Source organism: Aplidium turbinatum, chromosome 5 (genome assembly GCF_918807975.1).
Source record: "Aplidium turbinatum chromosome 5, kaAplTurb1.1, whole genome shotgun sequence".
Classification (NCBI taxonomy): domain Eukaryota; kingdom Metazoa; phylum Chordata; class Ascidiacea; order Aplousobranchia; family Polyclinidae; genus Aplidium; species Aplidium turbinatum.
Window position 1 is genome coordinate 15,934,995 of NC_137476.1, and position 22,067 is coordinate 15,957,061.

The 22,067-nt window shown below is 37.6% G+C and overlaps 1 protein-coding gene across 1 annotated transcript in view; it reads right to left on the reverse strand.

Annotated features, from left to right (window-relative positions):
• Positions 1-22,067, reverse strand: part of LOC145771273 (ubiquitin carboxyl-terminal hydrolase 47-like) — a 247,893-nt gene that overhangs the window by 82,492 nt on the left and 143,334 nt on the right. Inside the window, exon 20 of the mRNA XM_082583009.1 lies at positions 16,060-16,204. Coding sequence (XP_082439135.1) covers positions 16,060-16,204 — 145 coding nt within the window. The remainder of the gene's footprint in view (positions 1-16,059; positions 16,205-22,067) is intronic.

Genomic DNA, 22,067 nt, shown 5'->3' on the forward strand with positions numbered 1-22,067 from the left:
AATGAAAACTAAACCAAGCCGGCAGTAAAGTAAATTACGTATCAAATATAAATTATAAACTAGAAATGATGAAAGAGCGATGAGCAAAGCCTGCAAATGTAGCGTTGTGACAAATTACGGCAAAAAAATAAATTATATGCGGAACACGGCAGTCAAAGGCAGTGATAAACAAACTAAGTACAGCGATAAATAATTAAATGGAGCGTCTTGGAAAACACAAAATGTAGCGTTGTGGAAAAAAGAGTAGGCAAAGACGGCAGTGAATAATAAGGCAGTAAAATATTGAAAAAATACCAAAAATGTAGTGGAGCGTCAAAAAATTAAACTTGTGGCAGAATTAATTTTTGGATATTTATTTTGGCATGTATCCTATGTATCCACTTATCTTCACAAGCATCTAGATTATCAATATTGGGTTGTTCAACAAATGTGACATTGTAGCATTGGGAAAGTTGTGGTTCAGTACTTAGATCATGAAATACAGCAAAATGTTTTAATAACGCAGCCCTGTCATTATTAGAGGAAAAATCGAAAGTGTTCCAAGTTGCACGATGGCCTGACCAGCGAACCGAAAATTTATTAACCGTCTGTCCAACATATTGTTCATGGCAAAGTAAACATGTTGCTACATAAATCCCATAATTGCTGCAATTGAGTTCCTGTTTTAACTTAAAAAGTCTTTGCGGAGTGCTCAATGTCGTTTTATGTGAAACCATTGACAAACGATGATGACCATGGTTACCACACAACGCACAGCGACCACAAGGGGCAGAATAACCTCTTTGTAGAACAGAAGATTGGATTTTTTTTGATAGATCTTTGTAGTTTGTAACATAATTTCCAATTGTTTTTGGCCTTGTATATGTGATCATGACATCAGGTTTAAGTTCCTTTTCTTTTTCACTCATTTTTAATAAAGCTGGGAAAGCAGTAGCCCACACAGTCTTGCTGTTTTTCTTTTGAGGTTTTGGTGGCCTAAGTCTGTCAGTCCAAGTTGAAGCAATTCCAATCATGTCATTTGTCATCGCGATAGGGAAATCTGACCTAGTAGCTTTTTCTTTAAGTCTTGACAAGCTGGAAATGTAATGTTCATGGCACTCATTCAGAAGACGCATTCGAATGGCTTCTTCGTATAATATGGATTTGAAGGTGGATATAGGGTGGTGCGACTTTCCATTTATGAAGCAACGATCTTTTGCTGTAGCTTTGACGAAATCTTCAGTGGTAAATTTAAACTTGTTACCATGGGTGATGCAATGATTGACATCTAAAAATTCCACTGCGCCTGTCTCTTGAGAAGTATCAACCTGTCTGAATGTTAATTCAAGTCCAAATTTGGCGAAATTATCAATAAGCGCTAATTTTATATTATTAGTTGTTTCGAGTCCAAATGAAAGCCAAATGATGTCGTCGATGAATCTTTTGAAAATGCATGCTTGGTTAATAACTGTACACAGAGATTGCAGAATGAAATGCATAGTTATATTAGCAAGTGAAACTGAGTTGTTATCTCCAGTTATAATACCATCAGTTTGAGTGAAAAAATGCTCTTGATATTGAGTCACAACATTGTTCATACAGAAATTATTTAAATCAACAATTGTTTTCTTAGCTTCAGCAGAAAATGTGGTGTGTGTGTTCAAAGCACTATACAAGGCAACATCAACGACTGAACGTTTAAGAGAAGGATAAAGTGATTTCACATCCGCCGCTACAATGTATAAGGGCGATTTCTTCAAAACGTTATCAATTGTACTTGAATTTGTACTCTGCCAGGACAATAGCTCCTCAATATAGTTTCTGCTATCCCTGCAGTATTCGTTCGGATTGGATTGGCAAAATTTGATGCTGATGGGTGCCAATAGTTTTTCAAGGAAAGCGGTGATGCGGGATGTAGTAATCATTCCAGCAGATTGAAGTAGACGTACTGGAATGTCTTTGACATTGACAGCGGATAAATTTTCCGAAATCAGTTTGTGCGTTTTGAAGAGAGGGTAACAGTAGGCTGGTTGATTATCCCGAAAATGTTTGGCATTTTTACCTGTCTCTCGATGGTAGGATGAACCTTTTAGTTTAAATCCGGTTGTATGGTATAGCAGATTATCGTCAACGACACCCAATTTATGCAATCTCAAGACAAAATCCTCGCAGTGCTTTCTAATTTGATCCATGTGTTTGTTGATGGTGGTGGGATTGTAGGGCAACGTTTGAAACTGCTTAAGTTGTTCTTGCAAAATTTGGTCATAATCCTGGTAATCAAGTAAAACAATTTTGCCGTCTTTGTCTGATTTGCAAATCACAATTTTTTTCTCAGACACCAATTTTCGAATTTTGTTAAGGCTGTTGCGCTGTGCAGTAGTGAGGTTATTGTGTTTGCGATAGCCTTGTTTGACCGCTGTTCCCAAATTTCTAAGTTTACTAAATGCCATGTTTACATACACTTTGGTTTTCTGGTGAATTTGATCTAACTGAGGTCTGGAAGTTTTAGTTATTTTGAGTTTTTTCGGTATAGCTGTTTGTTCAGTACTATCATCAAAGAAAACGTCTTTCCACTCAACCCGCCTGATGTGTTGGTAGGCATTATACCATTCAGTGTTTTCAACTGTCTCTGTCCAGTTTGGGGTCGGTGCAAAATTTAAACCATTCATAAGTAAAAGTTTATCTTGATCATCTAGGCTAAGAGACGATTTATTCAAGATCAGATGATTGGCTCTATTCATGGCTTCCTGCATTGCCTTAAATTTGCGACGTGCACGGTATCTCTTTCTGTCATTGGCATTCTTGGAACTTTTAGTTTTTCTCACACTATTCCAGGTCAAAGCTTCTATGGTTGAATTTTGTTTAGACACCAACCAGTTTAATTTACGAATAAAACGATTCTTTTCTTTGAGACGTTTCTCATTGATTAGTAAGCGCTGGGATTCCGATAATGCACTCCATAAGCCTATGTCGCTTTTAGCCTGTATTTTAAGGGTTGCGAGCTCTTTAGAAAATTTTCGATTTTGCTGCTGTATTAAAAGATCAAAATCCATACCTTGACGGTGGTTCGACGGAAGTAAAACGTTACGGCTTGCACATCTCTTCAAAAAGATCAGTTTTTCTTTTGCATGCGCACACCTTAGGCAAACTGCGAATACTTGGTCAACATAACGAGGGACTCTTCTGCCTTGTCTTCTGTAGCTAACTGCTCTTGGCTGATGCTGAGCTTCGTCGGAGTCTGCCTCGCTTTCTGACCTAGTCGTATTCTGAAACGATCCCTGTTCCATATCTAGAAAGCTAAAACCTCAATTGCTAAGGTAACAGGGATCAGTTGTCAGTAGATGTTACAGAAAATATATTTCGCACTTATTCAGTGCATCGTCAGTTCTGATAAAGGGCAGTTAAAACCTACAAGTAATGTTTTAAACAACATTACAGTGACGCAATAATGCCAAAACATGAGCGTAAAAAATTGAAAAAGCAAAAGCGTAAATATTGAAAAAATGAAAAAACGTAAATATTGAAAAAATATTGATTCAAATGTCTCTGTCCAAACTGGACAGAGACAGTTGAAAACACTGAATGGTATAATGCCTACCAACACATCAGGCGGGTTGAGTGGAAAGACGTTTTCTTTGATGATAGTACTGAACAAACAGCTATACCGAAAAAACTCAAAATAACTAAAACTTCCAGACCTCAGTTAGATCAAATTCACCAGAAAACCAAAGTGTATGTAAACATGGCATTTAGTAAACTTAGAAATTTGGGAACAGCGGTCAAACAAGGCTATCGCAAACACAATAACCTCACTACTGCACAGCGCAACAGCCTTAACAAAATTCGAAAATTGGTGTCTGAGAAAAAAATTGTGATTTGCAAATCAGACAAAGACGGCAAAATTGTTTTACTTGATTACCAGGATTATGACCAAATTTTGCAAGAACAACTTAAGCAGTTTCAAACGTTGCCCTACAATCCCACCACCATCAACAAACACATGGATCAAATTAGAAAGCACTGCGAGGATTTTGTCTTGAGATTGCATAAATTGGGTGTCGTTGACGATAATCTGCTATACCATACAACCGGATTTAAACTAAAAGGTTCATCCTACCATCGAGAGACAGGTAAAAATGCCAAACATTTTCGGGATAATCAACCAGCCTACTGTTACCCTCTCTTCAAAACGCACAAACTGATTTCGGAAAATTTATCCGCTGTCAATGTCAAAGACATTCCAGTACGTCTACTTCAATCTGCTGGAATGATTACTACATCCCGCATCACCGCTTTCCTTGAAAAACTATTGGCACCCATCAGCATCAAATTTTGCCAATCCAATCCGAACGAATACTGCAGGGATAGCAGAAACTATATTGAGGAGCTATTGTCCTGGCAGAGTACAAATTCAAGTACAATTGATAACGTTTTGAAGAAATCGCCCTTATACATTGTAGCGGCGGATGTGAAATCACTTTATCCTTCTCTTAAACGTTCAGTCGTTGATGTTGCCTTGTATAGTGCTTTGAACACACACACCACATTTTCTGCTGAAGCTAAGAAAACAATTGTTGATTTAAATAATTTCTGTATGAACAATGTTGTGACTCAATATCAAGAGCATTTTTTCACTCAAACTGATGGTATTATAACTGGAGATAACAACTCAGTTTCACTTGCTAATATAACTATGCATTTCATTCTGCAATCTCTGTGTACAGTTATTAACCAAGCATGCATTTTCAAAAGATTCATCGACGACATCATTTGGCTTTCATTTGGACTCGAAACAACTAATAATATAAAATTAGCGCTTATTGATAATTTCGCCAAATTTGGACTTGAATTAACATTCAGACAGGTTGATACTTCTCAAGAGACAGGCGCAGTGGAATTTTTAGATGTCAATCATTGCATCACCCATGGTAACAAGTTTAAATTTACCACTGAAGATTTCGTCAAAGCTACAGCAAAAGATCGTTGCTTCATAAATGGAAAGTCGCACCACCCTATATCCACCTTCAAATCCATATTATACGAAGAAGCCATTCGAATGCGTCTTCTGAATGAGTGCCATGAACATTACATTTCCAGCTTGTCAAGACTTAAAGAAAAAGCTACTAGGTCAGATTTCCCTATCGCGATGACAAATGACATGATTGGAATTGCTTCAACTTGGACTGACAGACTTAGGCCACCAAAACCTCAAAAGAAAAACAGCAAGACTGTGTGGGCTACTGCTTTCCCAGCTTTATTAAAAATGAGTGAAAAAGAAAAGGAACTTAAACCTGATGTCATGATCACATATACAAGGCCAAAAACAATTGGAAATTATGTTACAAACTACAAAGATCTATCAAAAAAAATCCAATCTTCTGTTCTACAAAGAGGTTATTCTGCCCCTTGTGGTCGCTGTGCGTTGTGTGGTAACCATGGTCATCATCGTTTGTCAATGGTTTCACATAAAACGACATTGAGCACTCCGCAAAGACTTTTTAAGTTAAAACAGGAACTCAATTGCAGCAATTATGGGATTTATGTAGCAACATGTTTACTTTGCCATGAACAATATGTTGGACAGACGGTTAATAAATTTTCGGTTCGCTGGTCAGGCCATCGTGCAACTTGGAACACTTTCGATTTTTCCTCTAATAATGACAGGGCTGCGTTATTAAAACATTTTGCTGTATTTCATGATCTAAGTACTGAACCACAACTTTCCCAATGCTACAATGTCACATTTGTTGAACAACCCAATATTGATAATCTAGATGCTTGTGAAGATAAGTGGATACATAGGATACATGCCAAAATAAATATCCAAAAATTAATTCTGCCACAAGTTTAATTTTTTGACGCTCCACTACATTTTTGGTATTTTTTCAATATTTTACTGCCTTATTATTCACTGCCGTCTTTGCCTACTCTTTTTTCCACAACGCTACATTTTGTGTTTTCCAAAACGCTCCATTTAATTATTTATCGCTGTACTTAGTTTGTTTATCACTGCCTTTGACTGCCGTGTTCCGCATATAATTTATTTTTTTGCCGTAATTTGTCACAACGCTACATTTGCAGGCTTTGCTCATCGCTCTTTCATCATTTCTAGTTTATAATTTATATTTGATACGTAATTTACTTTACTGCCGGCTTGGTTTAGTTTTCATTCAGCATTTTTTCAATATTTACGCTTTTGCTTTTTCAATTTTTTACGCTCATGTTTTGGCATTATTGCGTCACTGTAATGTTGTTTAAAACATTACTTGTAGGTTTTAACTGCCCTTTATCAGAACTGACGATGCACTGAATAAGTGCGAAATATATTTTCTGTAACATCTACTGACAACTGATCCCTGTTACCTTAGCAATTGAGGTTTTAGCTTTCTAGATATGGAACAGGGATCGTTTCAGAATAAGACTAGGTCAGAAAGCGAGGCAGACTCCGACGAAGCTCAGCATCAGCCAAGAGCAGTTAGCTACGTTTAGCAGCATCTGATATCAACTTATGCACTGCTCCATATCTGAGAATGTTCTTGTACATAGTCAAACGGTTCCAAGGAGCATCTACAGCAACGCTACACCGAAACCAATATATACAGTAGACGAGGGAAATAAAATTCATGAGATCTTTCAGTTTAGCCACTTGTGAACCTGATGTGATAGTTCTCTTAGGTAACTTAGCTTTTTGATTTTCCAGTAGCACCAATTAATAGGAATGAATCAATTTGGCCATCCATCTGGCCTTGTGTGTGGCCCCAGAACGGTAGAATTTCACATTTTGTAGACCAGGACTGATATAAGCAATGCACATTGCACAAGTTCATAAGTTATTTATAGTCGCCTCAAATGAACTTGTACTTGCTTTGTGCAAGTTGAACAATGAACAACGTCATCTTTGAGGTTCTGAATGAGATCGTGTGTTGTTACTGGAAAGCTGTTGATATCCAGTGTACTTAGCAGTTAGCCACTGTGGAATAGAACCCCAGTTATTGCGGAGTCTTATGAAGATGCTCATTTTTGGTTATTTTAAAACCTCTAGCTTCAAATCTTCAAAGATACAAGACACAACGATTTCACCAAAGTGATGTAAACAACCTGACCAGAGAAGTTCCTTATCTTAAGAGCTACAGTAGAAGCAGTTTTTGCGTTTCTTTTTTTAGAGTGTTTTTGTCGTTTTTCTGCACTAAGAATCCTACTTTCTTTCCTTCTGACTCGTGCGAATAAAATAGAGTCAAATCCAGCTATTGTGGCTGTCCTGTCTGTCATCATTCCTTTTAAGAATGATATGTCTGCAGGATTTGATATAAGCTCCTCAACAAAACACTAACATACTGATTTAGCCTGAACCCGTTGTCATGCATTTTGTGTCCATTACTGTAATGCTACTGGATAATTGGATGGACAAATTAAAGGCAACATTTTTGCAATTAACTTCATACGGTAATTGTTTGCTTTTATATGTTTGCTTCAGTGTATTAACAGCAATACCTTTAGAAGCATTATGAATTTGTTTTTCTTTGCCCTTTTTTAAAAAAAACAATAAATTTCCAACTTTTTCAAGCATTTTTGCTGAATAAAGGCTCTGATGTCATTTTGCTAGCCCATAGACGATTTTAGACTGCAGAAATGACTTCCCAAGACTTGATTTAGTGGGGATAGACACCAAAACCACTAGCCTGCACCCACTAGAAAAAAAATTATAGTCAATTTAAGGAATTTTGCCTCGGCGGTCACTAGAGAGCTCTTGGATAGGGGTCAAACGGGGTCAAAAAATGTTTTTTCAAGTACCAATGTAAAAGATAGCCCAAACTGCATCTTTTGGCAGATGCACTAAGCTGAACCTAAAAATTCGTTTTTTTTGATCCACCCTAGCTGGCAGTGCTCGGAGAATGTAGTCAATATGGTATTTGATACTACATCGACTAATACAGGTCAAATGACAGCAGCATGTATAAGTATTCAACAACAACTTGATCGAGCATTGCTATGGTCAGCATGCCAACACCACATCGGCGAAATCATAGTGTCTCATGTGTTTGAAGACTTGAACATTGAGTCATCAAAGTCTCCGGAGATCACTGTTTTTACCAGGCTCAGGACAAGCTGGAATCATCTTCCCCACGATGGGGATCAAGGACTGAGCCACTTGGATTTACAAAGCTTTTCTGTAGAGGCACGTCCTCTTATTCAAGAATGGATAGATGAAGTCCTCGAACTTGCAAGAACTCAGCTAGAGTACAGATAGGCGTGACGACTACAAAAAAATGATGAGTTTATGCGTGGCCTATTTAAGTTCTGATACTGTGAACTTTAGCTTCAAACAACCAGGTGCCATCCACAAGGCCCGATGGATGGCCAAGATCATATATGCCGTAAAGATTGTACTGCTAGAAAGGCAAATATCTGAGCTGCCAAAGGGGACAATAACTACCAGTTCTCAAATACAGAAGCTAAAACGATTCGTGACATTCATTTCTCTGGTGTATTGTCAATGGTGGTTTTGTTGCACAGTAGCTTTTGACGCCCCATGGAACGCCCTAACGTAAACAACACACCTCATCAGGTAAACCTTGGATTCCTAATCGTATCTTGAAGCTTATCAAAAAACAGAATAAGCTTTTTTGAAAATTTCTCAAAAATAAGGGTCTCACAATACACAGTGAATATAAGCAATTTCGTAACAAATTAACTTGCATAAAAACTAAAGTGAAAAATGCATATTACATAGAAATATTCAAATTGGGTAGGGGTTACTCAGATACTTGGAAGACTATCAACAAGATAATACGTAAACAAAACAAAACTAATAAATTACCAAACCATCCAAAATCTCTCTTAACAATCATACAACTACAGAAAAACCAGAAGAAATCTGCGAGGAAACGAATAACTCTTTTTGTGAATAAAATTATTTTTTTTTTCTTTTTGTGAATATTGGTCATAAATTAGCCAAAGATAAACAAACAAGTACAAATTACAGAAATACTCTAAAAAATGGTCGGTCTAGCCCTGTTTCCTCCGTCAGCCTGCAACCAACAGATGTTAACAAAGTAATAAATATAATTGATGACCTCAAGCATAACAAGTCCCCAGGATACGATGACATTCCTTTGACTATTATAAAGAGTTCCAAGTTGTTAATAGCTCCTTATCTTACCAGAGTCTTTAATAACTGTATGACTAGTGGACACTATCCTGAAGCTTTGAAAATAGCCAAAGTCATCATCATCATCATTTTCAGCCTGTGAGAGCCCACTGCAGAGCGTAAGCCTTTCCCTTTTCATGCCAATTTACATGATTATGTGCTAGTTGATACCAATTGGTTGCATTGCATTGTTTGTCAATGTCGTCCCTCCATCTCACTTTTGGTTTTCCTTTCTTTCTTTTGGTTTCTCGTATTGTCCTGATATCTTGCTATATGACTTGCCCAGGACCATTTTAGCTTCTTGATTGTGCTTGATATATCTCGCAATTTCGTTTGATTTCTGATCCATTCGGCAGTCTTTTTATCTCGCCATGTTAAACCCATCATGATTCGTTCATGTGCTCTCTGCATAGTTCTTAATTTAAGTGTTAATTTCTTTGTAAGGTTCCAAGTTTCTGCACCATATGTAGCGGTTGGAAGGATGCATTGATCGTAGACTTGTTTCTTGAGAGAAAGAAGCAGTTTTGACTTAAATATCGAACTTGCTCTTCCGAAAGCTTGCCATCCAAGTAATATTCTTCTTTTGATTTCATCTTCTTTATTGGAGTTGGTTGTAATTTTTCGGCCAAGATATATATAGTGATCAACTTTTTCGATAGTTGCTCCGTCCAAAAGAATATTGTGGCCGATGTCTGCCAGTTTGTTAAACATAACTTTCGTTTTGTTAAAGTTCATATGAAGGCCAATCTTTGAAAATAGCCAAAGTCATACCTATCTATAAATCAGGCTCCAAGCAGGAGCCTCAGAATTACAGAACAATATCGATTTTATCGCCTTTCAACAAAATAATTGGGACAATCACTCACAAACGCTGGGCTACCGTAATTTCTGGGAAAAATATAAACTCTTCTCCCCTTTGCAATTTGGATTTCGCAAAAACTACTCAACTAATTTAGCAATTACTCACTATCATGAAGATATCATAAATAAACTAAACAACAATCACACTGTGTGCTCTGTGTTTATAGATCTCAAAAAACCATTCGATACAGTTAATCACGAAATCTTAATTGACATGTTGAATCATAATGGCGTAAGGGGAAACGTTAAAAACCTTATACATTCATATCTAACCAATAGGCAGCAATACGTACATGGCGGGGAAATCAACTCTACCCGCTCAAATATCACTATTGGAGTTCCTCAGGGCAGTGTACTTGGCCCCTTTTTGTTTTCAGTTTACATAAACGATCTTCCCGATGCAACTAATTTAAAAACTGTACTTTATGCTGATGACACAGTTCTTTACTTGGCTCAAAAAACTACCAGCAACCTCCAGTCGATGATAAATAGAGAATTATGCAAACTTTACACTTGGTGGTGGGATGGCACAGCGGGTAAGGCGCTCGCTTTCCAATCATGCAATCCTGGTTTGACTCCCGGCTTATGCTAGTTGTTGACAAACACCGCTCACCTCCACCCAGGGTGTAATAAATTGGGTGGGCGTAGTTGCTGAAGGAAAGGCGGGTGAGAGAAAGGAACTGGCCCCATACTCTCAGTAGTGCCGAAGACTTAGTACAATGAGATCCTTATCTTCTCATCCCCGACACTTGAACCAAGTATTGGACTCACCTTCACCTTTGGCTTGATAACAATCAGTTGACACTCAACTTGAGTAAAACTAACTACATACTCTTTAACAATAAAAAGACTAAACTCTCCGATATGTAAATTAAATGGTACAATAAGTAAGGAAGTTGACCACACACGCTACTTAGGAATCACAATAGATAACAAATTCAACTGGAATAAACACATTGATAGCCTCTCGAAAAAGCAATCCACTTCTTCAGGCGTACTGAGTAAACTTAGAAAATTTACTTCTACAAAAGTTCTCATCAATATTTATTATAGCATTGTACACTCTCATGTACAATATGGAATTATCAACTGGGGATCCGCACCCACAAAATACTAGCATAGAATCCAAGTTAGACAAAATAAGATAATTAAAATCGTTCCAGGAGCATTTGAAATGAAAACAAAATTACTGCCACTCTATCAAGAAAATGAAATAATAACTGTAAAATCCACTTATAAACTAGAAATAAGCAAATTTATGATCAAATTTTATAATAATAAACTACCGGAAAACTTCAAAACTTTCTTTAAACATGTATCAGCTACTCATTCGTATAACACCAGACGCTCAAGCTCCAATTCGCTTTATACTAAACAGGCAAATACCCAATTATTTCAAAAAAGTTTAAAATGCATGGGAATCAAGGTATGGGATAGTTTACCCCAAAATATGAAGAAAAAAACATGAAAAAAGGCTACAAATTTTTCAGTAAAATGTGCAAAAAACACTTCTTCAATAATCAAGAGGTATAGAAACTACATCCACTACCTGACTTTATGTCCAACGTTATTACTTTTTGTATTTCTTGCGTTTGTATCTGTATTTGTTTTTTTTTTCTGTTCTTCCTTCCTTCTTCTTTTTTGTGTCAATTTGCTACTAAAAAACGCAATACTTTCTTTCGTATAACTGTTTGAATGAGAGAGTGCAGACTCGACGACCTCCTACGCCTTCAGGGCTACGGTCTTTCACACTCTCTCATTGGATGCACACTGTACATTTTGTTTTATGTATGTTTCGAATCCAAACAAAAATAAAATGACCATCCATCCAGTGTCACTCCCAGGTATGTAGAGTAGGGGTTATGTCGGATAAGGGTTCCATCTAGAGGGGCTCGTAACTGACGGCCACCTTCCATGTTGTTGAGGTGGAAAGGTGTGATGGTGGTTTTAGTTGTGCTGAGTTTTAGTCTCCAGTCCTTTAGGTATTGTGAGATCAGCTTCATATCCTCGGTGAGGACATCCTCTACCTTAGTCCAATTTTTGTTTGTACATGGTCATCAATTAATTAACGTTACAAGAGATTAATTTCAAAAACTGGCAAAGGTGGCGATCGTGGCCTATGGAACCATGTTCACAGTTCTCAAAAAGGATTTGAAGATGAGCCTATTCAAACATATTATGAAGAAACAGTTGCTAATTGCCAATACTGTTGAGAAACGTCTCTCCAGAGCCAGAATTCTGCTCTCACGCATTGAATGAGGCACGCTGCCAAACCTTGTGTTCAGCGATGAGAAGAAGTTTGATGTCCAGCATCATTTTAACAGTCAGAATGATCGTGTTTGGTCAAGAGATGGTGACATGGAACTCCGGGTAGTCACTTGGAGACAAGGGGCGGCATCAGTTATGGTGTGGGCCGCAGTCAACGAATCAGGAAGGAGTTCATTGATTTTTGTGGAATGGCCGGTTTTGGCTAGTCCGATTGGGCTAGTTCGATTCGGCTATTACCCTATTCGGCTACAGCCTGATTCGGCTAATCCGATTGGGCTAGTTCCTTATTTGGCTACAGTCTTTATCAGTTAGTTCCCTATTCGTCAATTTTTTGAAAATCCAACGATAATCCTTGTGTAATCCAACAAAATTCTTCTGTAAATCCAACGACGCCTTCTGTTTATTTAGAGAATTTTGTATTTTATTCCACAATAGGCTATCGTTTCTTTTGCATTCTTGCATTTTATCCAGTGTTTACTTTTGAGTGCCTTCCCAGACGGCAAAATCCGTCATTTTTGTTGTCTGGGTTCGTTCAAAATATGTGTTTTACATCAAAACAACATTTTTCATGATTAACAATACAGTTTAATGAGATAAACAGAAGTGTTTTGTTAGTTGTTCGAGTGTGTTATTGTTCAAAATCATAGGCGCCTAACTATCTTTTTGGCCGTGGGGGCGAAAGCGTGTTTCATCAGCAGCAACGTAAATTCAGCAAATGTCACGCAGATGGATGACGTAACTATGTCACACTAGGATTGCTTTTATTGCCACACTCGGAGTTATCGCTACGTTCGACATACCGTTAATTATTATAAACAAAACTCGACCACTTCGGTTAAGCAAACACATGACATGCGTCTGCGTTAGCTAGCGGTTGATGGACTGCGACTCTTTAAGCTAAGCACAATATAAAGTTTAGCAACGAACTAGATTTATTAGCATGAAACAAGAGACGAAAAGGTTTACTAAAAGGTACACTGTAATTGAAATGACAATGTTTTGAAAATGGAATGCAAATACTAACTTGATCATACGCTTGAAAATATACCTGTGGAAAGTAAAATCATTCATGCTAACATCAAATCAGCAGCACGTCACCTTGAATAAATTTAAAAGTTGCTGACATCCGTAAGCAACCCTTGAAAAATAGTTACGGAGAAACGTTTCATTAAGTTTTCGACTTGACATTGCTCCCTTTTCACTACAATATCGCAACTTATGACTGACCGCTGTAAAACGCCCGTTTTCGGGTTGCAGATGAAACAAAAGATGCGCATATTCCGCCTTTAATCGGGTTTCTATGGCAATAGTCGTGTGTGCGCCATTCAGTTTGTGTGAGTCCGTTACCACGTTGATTATGCGGCGTGTGCGCAATGCGGCTTGTAGACCAGTCAAGCCGCAGAATTGGATAAAGACACAAAATAAAGTTACGACAATAAAACAAAGACGAATTTAATTAGCAATCGAAAAATCTTTCAATCAACGCAAATATAGTTTGAACTTAATAATAGGACGTTGTATCAATGTAACTTTTGTTTTTGTATGTTTTCATGATTTTGTTTGTTGGACACTTCAGACCAAATTTGGAAATTTCCCTGCTAAGTAAACACAGGAAACGTAAAGACAAAAGTATTCAATGCGTTGCTAAGTCATAGTGAAAACTACAAAATGGGTTTCAAACAAAAAAGCAATAGTGGGGAAAAAAGTAAGCAAAAACCAATAAAAACAAAACAAAAACTTTCTGAAGACAGTTCTACGGTTTAATCTTCATTTCTTTAAAGTGCCCCTGACAGGACAGGTTGTGCCCCTGACAGGACAGTGACAGGTTGGATCCAAGTATAGTAACTTTTCTAAGCATTTCCTAGCGCAGAATCATGCTTAGCAAACTTTTTAATCTTAACCTCAAAGCTCGACTAGTTAGGGTGAAATTTATACAAAACGACAGCTCCGCAGCGCCACCACAGGCGAAACTCCATATTTCATTGCTCTAGGACGACTTTGGTGGTGTTACGTTATCCTGGGTGTGCGTCGTTAGCGACGGATAAAACAAATGCTTCCTAGATGTAATTGGTGGATCACAGTTTGGTCGGAGTTGGTACAAGCGGTTGCTTTTTTCAAAGATTTATTGTTTTTTGCAATTTAATAAAACTGTACTGGATACGTTCCTACAAAACCTAAAACGTACTTGAAGTGAAAAATGAAGAAATTGTACGAATCATCATTCATATTCACTATTCATAAATAAATAAAAGTTCTCTCTCTCATAATGTGCCTTCAGTTGGCCATTGAAATCGGTGTAACAGCCATTTTGGACTTGGAAAATTGTTTCGGATTCACCAAACAATGCATGCCGGCAGCACAATCCGATTGTTGCTTACGAAAGCATCATATTGTAGTATCCACTCCAATACATGCCTGTAGGCGACTAATTACCGATATTGCCTGCAAGGAAATAAAATCACTTCTTTTAGTGTGCATTCTTTAGCGTTTAGGGTATTTTTAGCCTACTGTAGCATCCTTACTCTTTTGAAAGGTCTCCGTTTTCTCCTTTCGGTTTATTGCTTTTTCTCCAGTTCTTTCTGCTCCTCATAAAAAAAGTCCTTAGAACTGGAGGATGCAAGTGTACTTCAAAATCGGTCCAATTTGTAACACAACTATATGCATGCGTCTTTCTTCAAAAGTTCTTTCGTCTGTGGCACTTCATGGCAACATACACATTCATTGGGCTGGGCATAGACTCGCACTTGTAGCAAACGCACCACCTAGAGTTCCCAGCACGCCACTCATTGCCGGGAAGATCTAAATCGGGTTGGTGGTGTTAACAAAATCATTTCCAGTGAAGTGAACATATACGACTAGTTTTGTATGGCCCATCCAACTTTCGAAGACTTGAAAAAAACTTTGACGATTTTCTTCTCAGCACCTTGTTTTATGGGAAAGCGTGAAAAGATAGCAGACGGTCTTTGTCACGACACTGTCACATAAACAGCAATTTGCAGGCATTACCTCAACCATAAGGTAAGGGTATTGTTTGTGAAATACTGTTGTTACACTGCAAATGGCTATAGCCAGATTAGGACAAATAAAAAAATTATCAAAATTGTAGCCCTACAGAAGTTTAGAAAAACTGCAATTTCAATTGAATTGAGATGCTGTTTGATAAAAATAAACTCAACCTATTAGATCTACATAAACCTGATAGTAATAATAAGTTGACTCTTTTATTTCGATAATTCTCATTTTGCACATGCTTTAGATCAACAGAGCCCCACATATTCACGTTTTGCAGTAGTTGTATCATACCTTACCAAGTCACCACAGAGAAAGAATGTATCCTTCCCATCCATGGTGACGTCACAGTTGTGTTGCCGTTTTTATTTTCGCAATTGAATGAGTGCCAGATTCGCCGAAAGTGAACGAAAGTTTGCAAGCGTGTAACTTAGTAGCCTGTTGATATATTTTACGATTTTCTGGTCAGGGAAGTTTGTTAATGTCATCTCTTTGGTATCTTGTGTAAATTTAGCGAATTTATTTTCCTGTCAGAGGCACTTTAAGCTTTCATATTTTTAATGTTCTCTTACAATTTCTGCCTTGTTGGACCTGTGGTACCACCCATTTATTTTTTTCTCTGCTGCTGCTAGTGGTGGCTAATTGAAAACAGATTACAATGAGAATTGAGATGATTGAACCATGAAAGTGACGTGATTCAATACAATGCACGTTAATTGTTAAAGTTTTAACTTGTGAAGGCAAACATATCAAAACATTTCAGAACAAAATTACCAAAGATGACCTAAATTCACCTGTGGGCAAAGTAATGTTGATTGTGATGACGTTAGCCATTCGATCCATTATGGTGAACAAGAATGTGTTTTCCAACTGCAGTCCAAGATGGATGTTTCCGCTGGTTGTTGCCATTTCTTGGTCGGAGATAGTATCAACAAAAACCTGAACAAACAAGCGTTTTGTGATCTGAGTCCTTGCTTGAAAATGCAACATCATTCTGGGCAACATGAGTTAGGGATAAAAGTAATTTTGTTGCGCCATAAACAGGTGATACACCGCAAGTAATTGAGTTGAACAACGTTGTCTGGGTTTTCCAAAAATGTTAAAAATTTATAGGACATTGTTAAGGTGTACGTAAATCGACCTGGTATTGCGTCATAGAGTATCTTAGTCTCAACCAGGGCTGCAATTTTTGCCTTTTTCGGCAGCAATGCCGCTCGACACGCGTCGTCATTATTCGACAAACGCCATGCCTTGCGAAACAAGATAGAGTACGTCAAGTCAGGTCGAGGAACGATCGATGGAGAGCATCACATGATGCATGCAATCCTAAGAGTGCCGACTTACGTGAATTTTCTCGCGCCAGGTACTTCAAGGCAAGGCCTAAAAGTGACGCTTCACACCAGAAATTCCCAAAGTCGCAATTTTGAACACAGCGGGAAAATGCTTTGATTGAAGTTCTAACGCCTGGCACCAAACATTTCGCTATTTGACACAACGGGTTTCTTTTATAGATAAAATAACCGAAGTAGGCTACTTTTAGTTTTCAACGTCTATGCCAATTTGTATTTCGCCGTATGAGCCAATCAACAAAATTGACTCTGTGGAATACTTATTACCCAAGTTTTTTACAACCAGAAAATAGCGTAGTCTCCAACCAGATGTTTAGAATCAGAAATACAGATGAGAAAGGCCGCTATATACACGAGTTCGCTTCTAGAAGAACAGTAGGTAGTCACTGGGCGTGGACAAGGCAAGGTAATAGACAAGTTGTAAGAACAGCAAGTTGTAAGCTCTACCTGACAACAGATAGGCAAGGTTAGTCTTCATTTAGTCAGTATTAGCCTATATAATGACCAAAAAACGAAAGAAGTCTCCGCCAACACGGATGGCAAAACTACCGGTCGGTCTTACCGAGAAGCAATTAAGGTTCAGCAAACAGCGAGTGAAGTGCGGGATCTGTTTGAAGGAGCTATCGAGAGAAGAGTTGCCAAATCACTTCGGAACTTATTCAGGTAAACTTCCGGCTAATAGTGTTTCGTAGCCTGAAGTCGCAAAGCATTCTCAATTTTGAACATGTTTAATTTAATAGTTGTAACTTGTAAGCAAAAGCATGCTTGATAAAATACGCCTACTACGTTTTCACTTTTCAACAATAAAATTTTAAAGATAAGCCCGTTCACGCATCGATATATTCTTTTCTCGATGAGACAGTGATAACGTTTCTGAGTTTTCCCAATCAGTTCGGTCGGTGAGCTTCCATCTGTAAATATAAGGTCAGGCCCTGGCGATAGCACAACTTTATTAGATGTTCAAGCTCATCAGGAAGTTAAATCGACCTCTCATGTTAAAGTACCACCAACAATCGAAAGATCTGGGTTTGAAGTTGGAACGCTCTTCAACGAGTTACGAGACGAATTACTCTTCAACACCTACAAGAGCTCTCTGGTTTTTGCCATCTTCTAGAGTCCGCTAGTGCGGATGTAAACCAGGAACGCCTCATTTCGTTGTAGGTTACCACACGCTTCATCAGCGCCTAGCATCTGAAGAGCTGTTTCCTTTGATTGAAAGTTTGTGGTAGCCTACAACGTCCTCACAAAAAAAATAAATTACAAGGATTTAACACTTTGCTCCTCAAAGGGAGGCCAGATTTGGCCCCCCCTCAAATTTCCTTTAATTGTTTGAAGCACAGTAACGCCATGCACTTGGTTTTTCTTGACTTTTCCTAAAATTGCCAGGCGGATCTGATGATATTAAATTTGATGCTAAAAGTTGTGTAGTTTTCTTGTAAATTCAAGATTTTAGTGAATTTTTGCTATTTCTAGCTAACTTCCAGCAAAGCGTGAAATGGATTACATTGCGATAACAAGCCATAAGCTCATAATGGCTTCGTGAATCCATATGCGCGAGCAGAGAGAAGCATCCTCTTGCTTTCCTTTGTTTGGTTTGACCTCAATAATACAAAGCGCGTTATTTCTTATGCTACAAAGAAAAGCCAGTGATCGCAAAGCTGTTAATTAGAAACAATAATAGCAAACGTTTTTTGCGTTATCAGCTCTACAAAGAAGAATAGCAATCCACGATCAAAATAGTAGGCTATGGAGGCCACAAACTATTCAAAACAATTGTTTCAAGCAGATAATATTCATTGACGAATAAAAAACGTTACAATAAGAAATCTTCTCTTGGGTAAAGACACGAAAACCTGGTTTCGAAATAAACGTTCTATGGAAATGCTCTCATTGACAAAACTTGCAATTGAGGAAATGTATCACTGCTAATGCTTTTGGGAGAAGCCGGAGAAATAGCGTTTTTGCAAACAGTAATTGTGAGATAAACTCAAAATTGTGAGATAGCTGCTACGTGTAAATGTAGCCTAACTCGATGGTGTCCCTTCCCTGCTTTATGTCGCCTACTTGTTGTTATGTCCTGTATTTTTGTTTCACAGTGCACTGTGTTTTGTTCCAAAGAGCACAAAATAAAGATGATAACGCCTCATCTACATTACAAAATATTTTGTAATGTACAAACAAAATGTACAATGTACATCACAAAATATTTTGTAATGTAGACGAGGCATAAAGTTAGGCGTCACATAAGACAAACAACAAATCAGCTTTCTTCTTCATTGATTCAACATCTGAATACGTTGCCCCAATGTATAAGAGGCCGGCTATTGTGAAGACCCGCCATTTATAAACGATCCGATTATACCAAAAGTGGGACAAACTAGTGGATCAAAGAATGAATAAACAATGCTGAGAAAACTAAATCTAAGTGAGGAACAATACCGATGTCTTCATTCATCTTGGAAAAATGCTGCCTAGACTTATCAACAAAAAATACCGTAAATAACGGCAAGGATCCCGAAAGCAGAATTTGCTCGACTTTAGCATGAATTTAGTCAGACATCTAAAGTAAATAATTATACACGTACAATAACGGGCTCTCAACGGCTGTAAGATACATAATAATCAACCTGGTTCTGGACGATTTGTGTAACAGTTTAGGGGAAGACACTACTTGAAATGATGCACCACACAAAAGATTTTCAATGAAGACTGAGTCTAAAAACCGATGTGGATTGTGCTGCACAATAACTTCAAGTTTAGGACAGAAGAGGCAGAAAATATCACGATAAAAATAAAGACCTTGTGGGAAATTTTCGAGAATCATAACACGATGCAATTACCATAAACGCTTAGTTTGCATGCTGCTCTAAGCTAGCCGGCAACCACAAAGGTAGACAACACAGGCAGTTTATAATTCGATAACAGCGCAATAAACATTATAAATACGTAAACCGACAATTTTCTTTTACAAACGTTTTACGTCTAATAGTAAATTTTCCCCAACAATTTTTTGTGAAGCGCTTGCAAACCACGGTTTTGTAAAATAATTTATCATTATTATTTTTTACTTCTCGGATATTGTAAAACGTCATCAGCAAAATCACAAAAATGTTTTTCATTACTTCAATGTAGTAGGCCTAAGAATTTTTTATAGAATTGTAGCCACGTTGTTTCAACAAAGAAGCCATTTTTTGGCAATATAAAGTTGTAGAAAATAATTTGCAATCATGCAAATGGTTGGAAAGAATCTAGGAAGTCTTCTCACAATCTGGCACAAAGTGATTATGCTTATTGTATATCTGCAAAATGTTTTACGACAAACTTTGAAGCTTCGTTATAATCATTTTTATCTTTGAAGTCAAAAGTTAATTTTCTTTTGGCCAGAAACATAATCACTGCCTTGCTGATGTTGTCGCCTTTACGCGTATTTTTTGTGCTTCAAACAATAAGGACCCAGTCAGCAATCCAGTCTATTTACATTGATTCAACATTTGTAAACGTCAAATTTATGTAGATTTGCTGACTGTGGGTTATTTCACATTTCCTTTGTTTACGCATGTTCCTCAATTCGCTGTTGCATTGTTTCGACGCTGGCGGACTAAAATTGTATTTTCAAATTGATTGACGCAATCTTCAATAAAAAGTGGGCTTCGAACTTAGCTTTGTTGATGTAAATGTTGTATTTTTTGTGGATGTAATTTATGAGTCATGTTTATAAACACCCGTAAGCGAAATGGCTTATGATGGAGCCTGCATGATATTTGTGATGCGACTTGACACAAATCCACAATTTCAAAAGCACCTAATTTGAACTTAGAAATTTCAGATAATTTCAACAACTTGTTCAATTGTCTTCTCTCTACTAAAAATATTCATACTACAAACTCAATTGTAGACCTAACATACACAAACGAAGATGTAAACAGCTATTCAAGCAGGCTAAGGTGTTACTTATGAGAAATTTGGTTCCATAAAACTAGAAGCTAGCCATGAGTTTCGGAATGCATTAGTTTAGGACAAAAATGTAAGACAACAAACGCAGTTTTGTTTTTCAAATTCGTGTAACAATATTACTCTAATTGTAACTATTTTAGAATCAGTGAGTAGCTTACAATAAGATTTGCTCGCAAATCTTTATCAATGCAATGATTCGGCACACCGCACACACACTTCGTGCGTTCGATTAAGCTCTTTGTTATTCAGAACTTTGCATGAAATCGGATTAGCATGGTAATTAAATAGCGGCAAGATAAATCAAAATTGTCGTTTTTGGGTACCTTTGCAAAAATTGAAATATCAAGTTTAACATAAAAAATTTCAAAATAATGGTTTTTCAAACTTATAGACAAATGATTTGTTTTCACACCAGTGCAACTTCTGTTGAAATAGCACCAGCGGATAACACGTAACAGCTGATTGAATTTGATCCAAAAACGGCCCCCCCTTGAGCAGTTAACTTCCAAAAAAACGTTGAAAAGCAAAGGGTTAAGTGAGCTCATGAACTTCTGCTTATAGTACTTGGTGCGCTGTTGCAACGAATGTATCGTTGAGTCTTTCAGCTGCAGCTAGCCTACTCACTGCACGTCTCGCGATTAAGGCCGCTGTCTGACCAAGCTTTTCAAGATGAACTATTCATTGGCATGTGCGGCCCACCGATTTCACTTGCGAAACCATTGTTGCGAAAGGCACTTGACTGCGTGTTTCCAAATGTTTGGCATCTCTACCTTCAAAAAAAAAAGTACGTTGAAAACGACTTTACAGATGAAGCCGAAATTATAAGAAAATGAAATCTTAACACTCTTGAGTTTACTTTGCCTAATATATACTAATTACATTGCAACGTTGCATTTTTCCCACACCGGTCTGCAATGAATTATTACTAGAGCAATTATTTTTTGGTGTAAAAATTAAAACTTTGACAAAAACTTTATTTTGACAAATTTTGAACTATATAGAACTCAAGTGGTTAAATTACGCATTATTGTACAAAATGCCGTACAAATGAAGCTATGGAAGGCACTGCATTGAAAACAAAACTTGCAGTGGTAGGAACAGATGGCACTCCTGCAATGATTGGATACATAAAGTGCCTGGAAGTACTTCTTAAGAGACCTTTGCAGTGGTCGGTGTGCCTTTTGCATGCAACTGAACTCCCTCTGCGCCATGTCTTTGCAACTCTCGATGGCATTTACCAATAGTCCAAATAGTTTTTTACTGGGCCTATTGGAAAAGCCATTGACTCTTATGTTTCCGATTGGCCTGTGGTCACTTTTTCTTCTATTCTCAAACCAAAACTTTTTGTTTTTGCCTATCGATGTTATTTGCGATCCCAATGCAGATCAAAATTACGCTTACAATGTTTAGCAGTGATGGTTGGATCTGTTGACATAGACTTGAAGCTAATCGAGGTTGGTTCAATTGTGCACTCAAGGTGACTCACTCTGGCTTGGCGC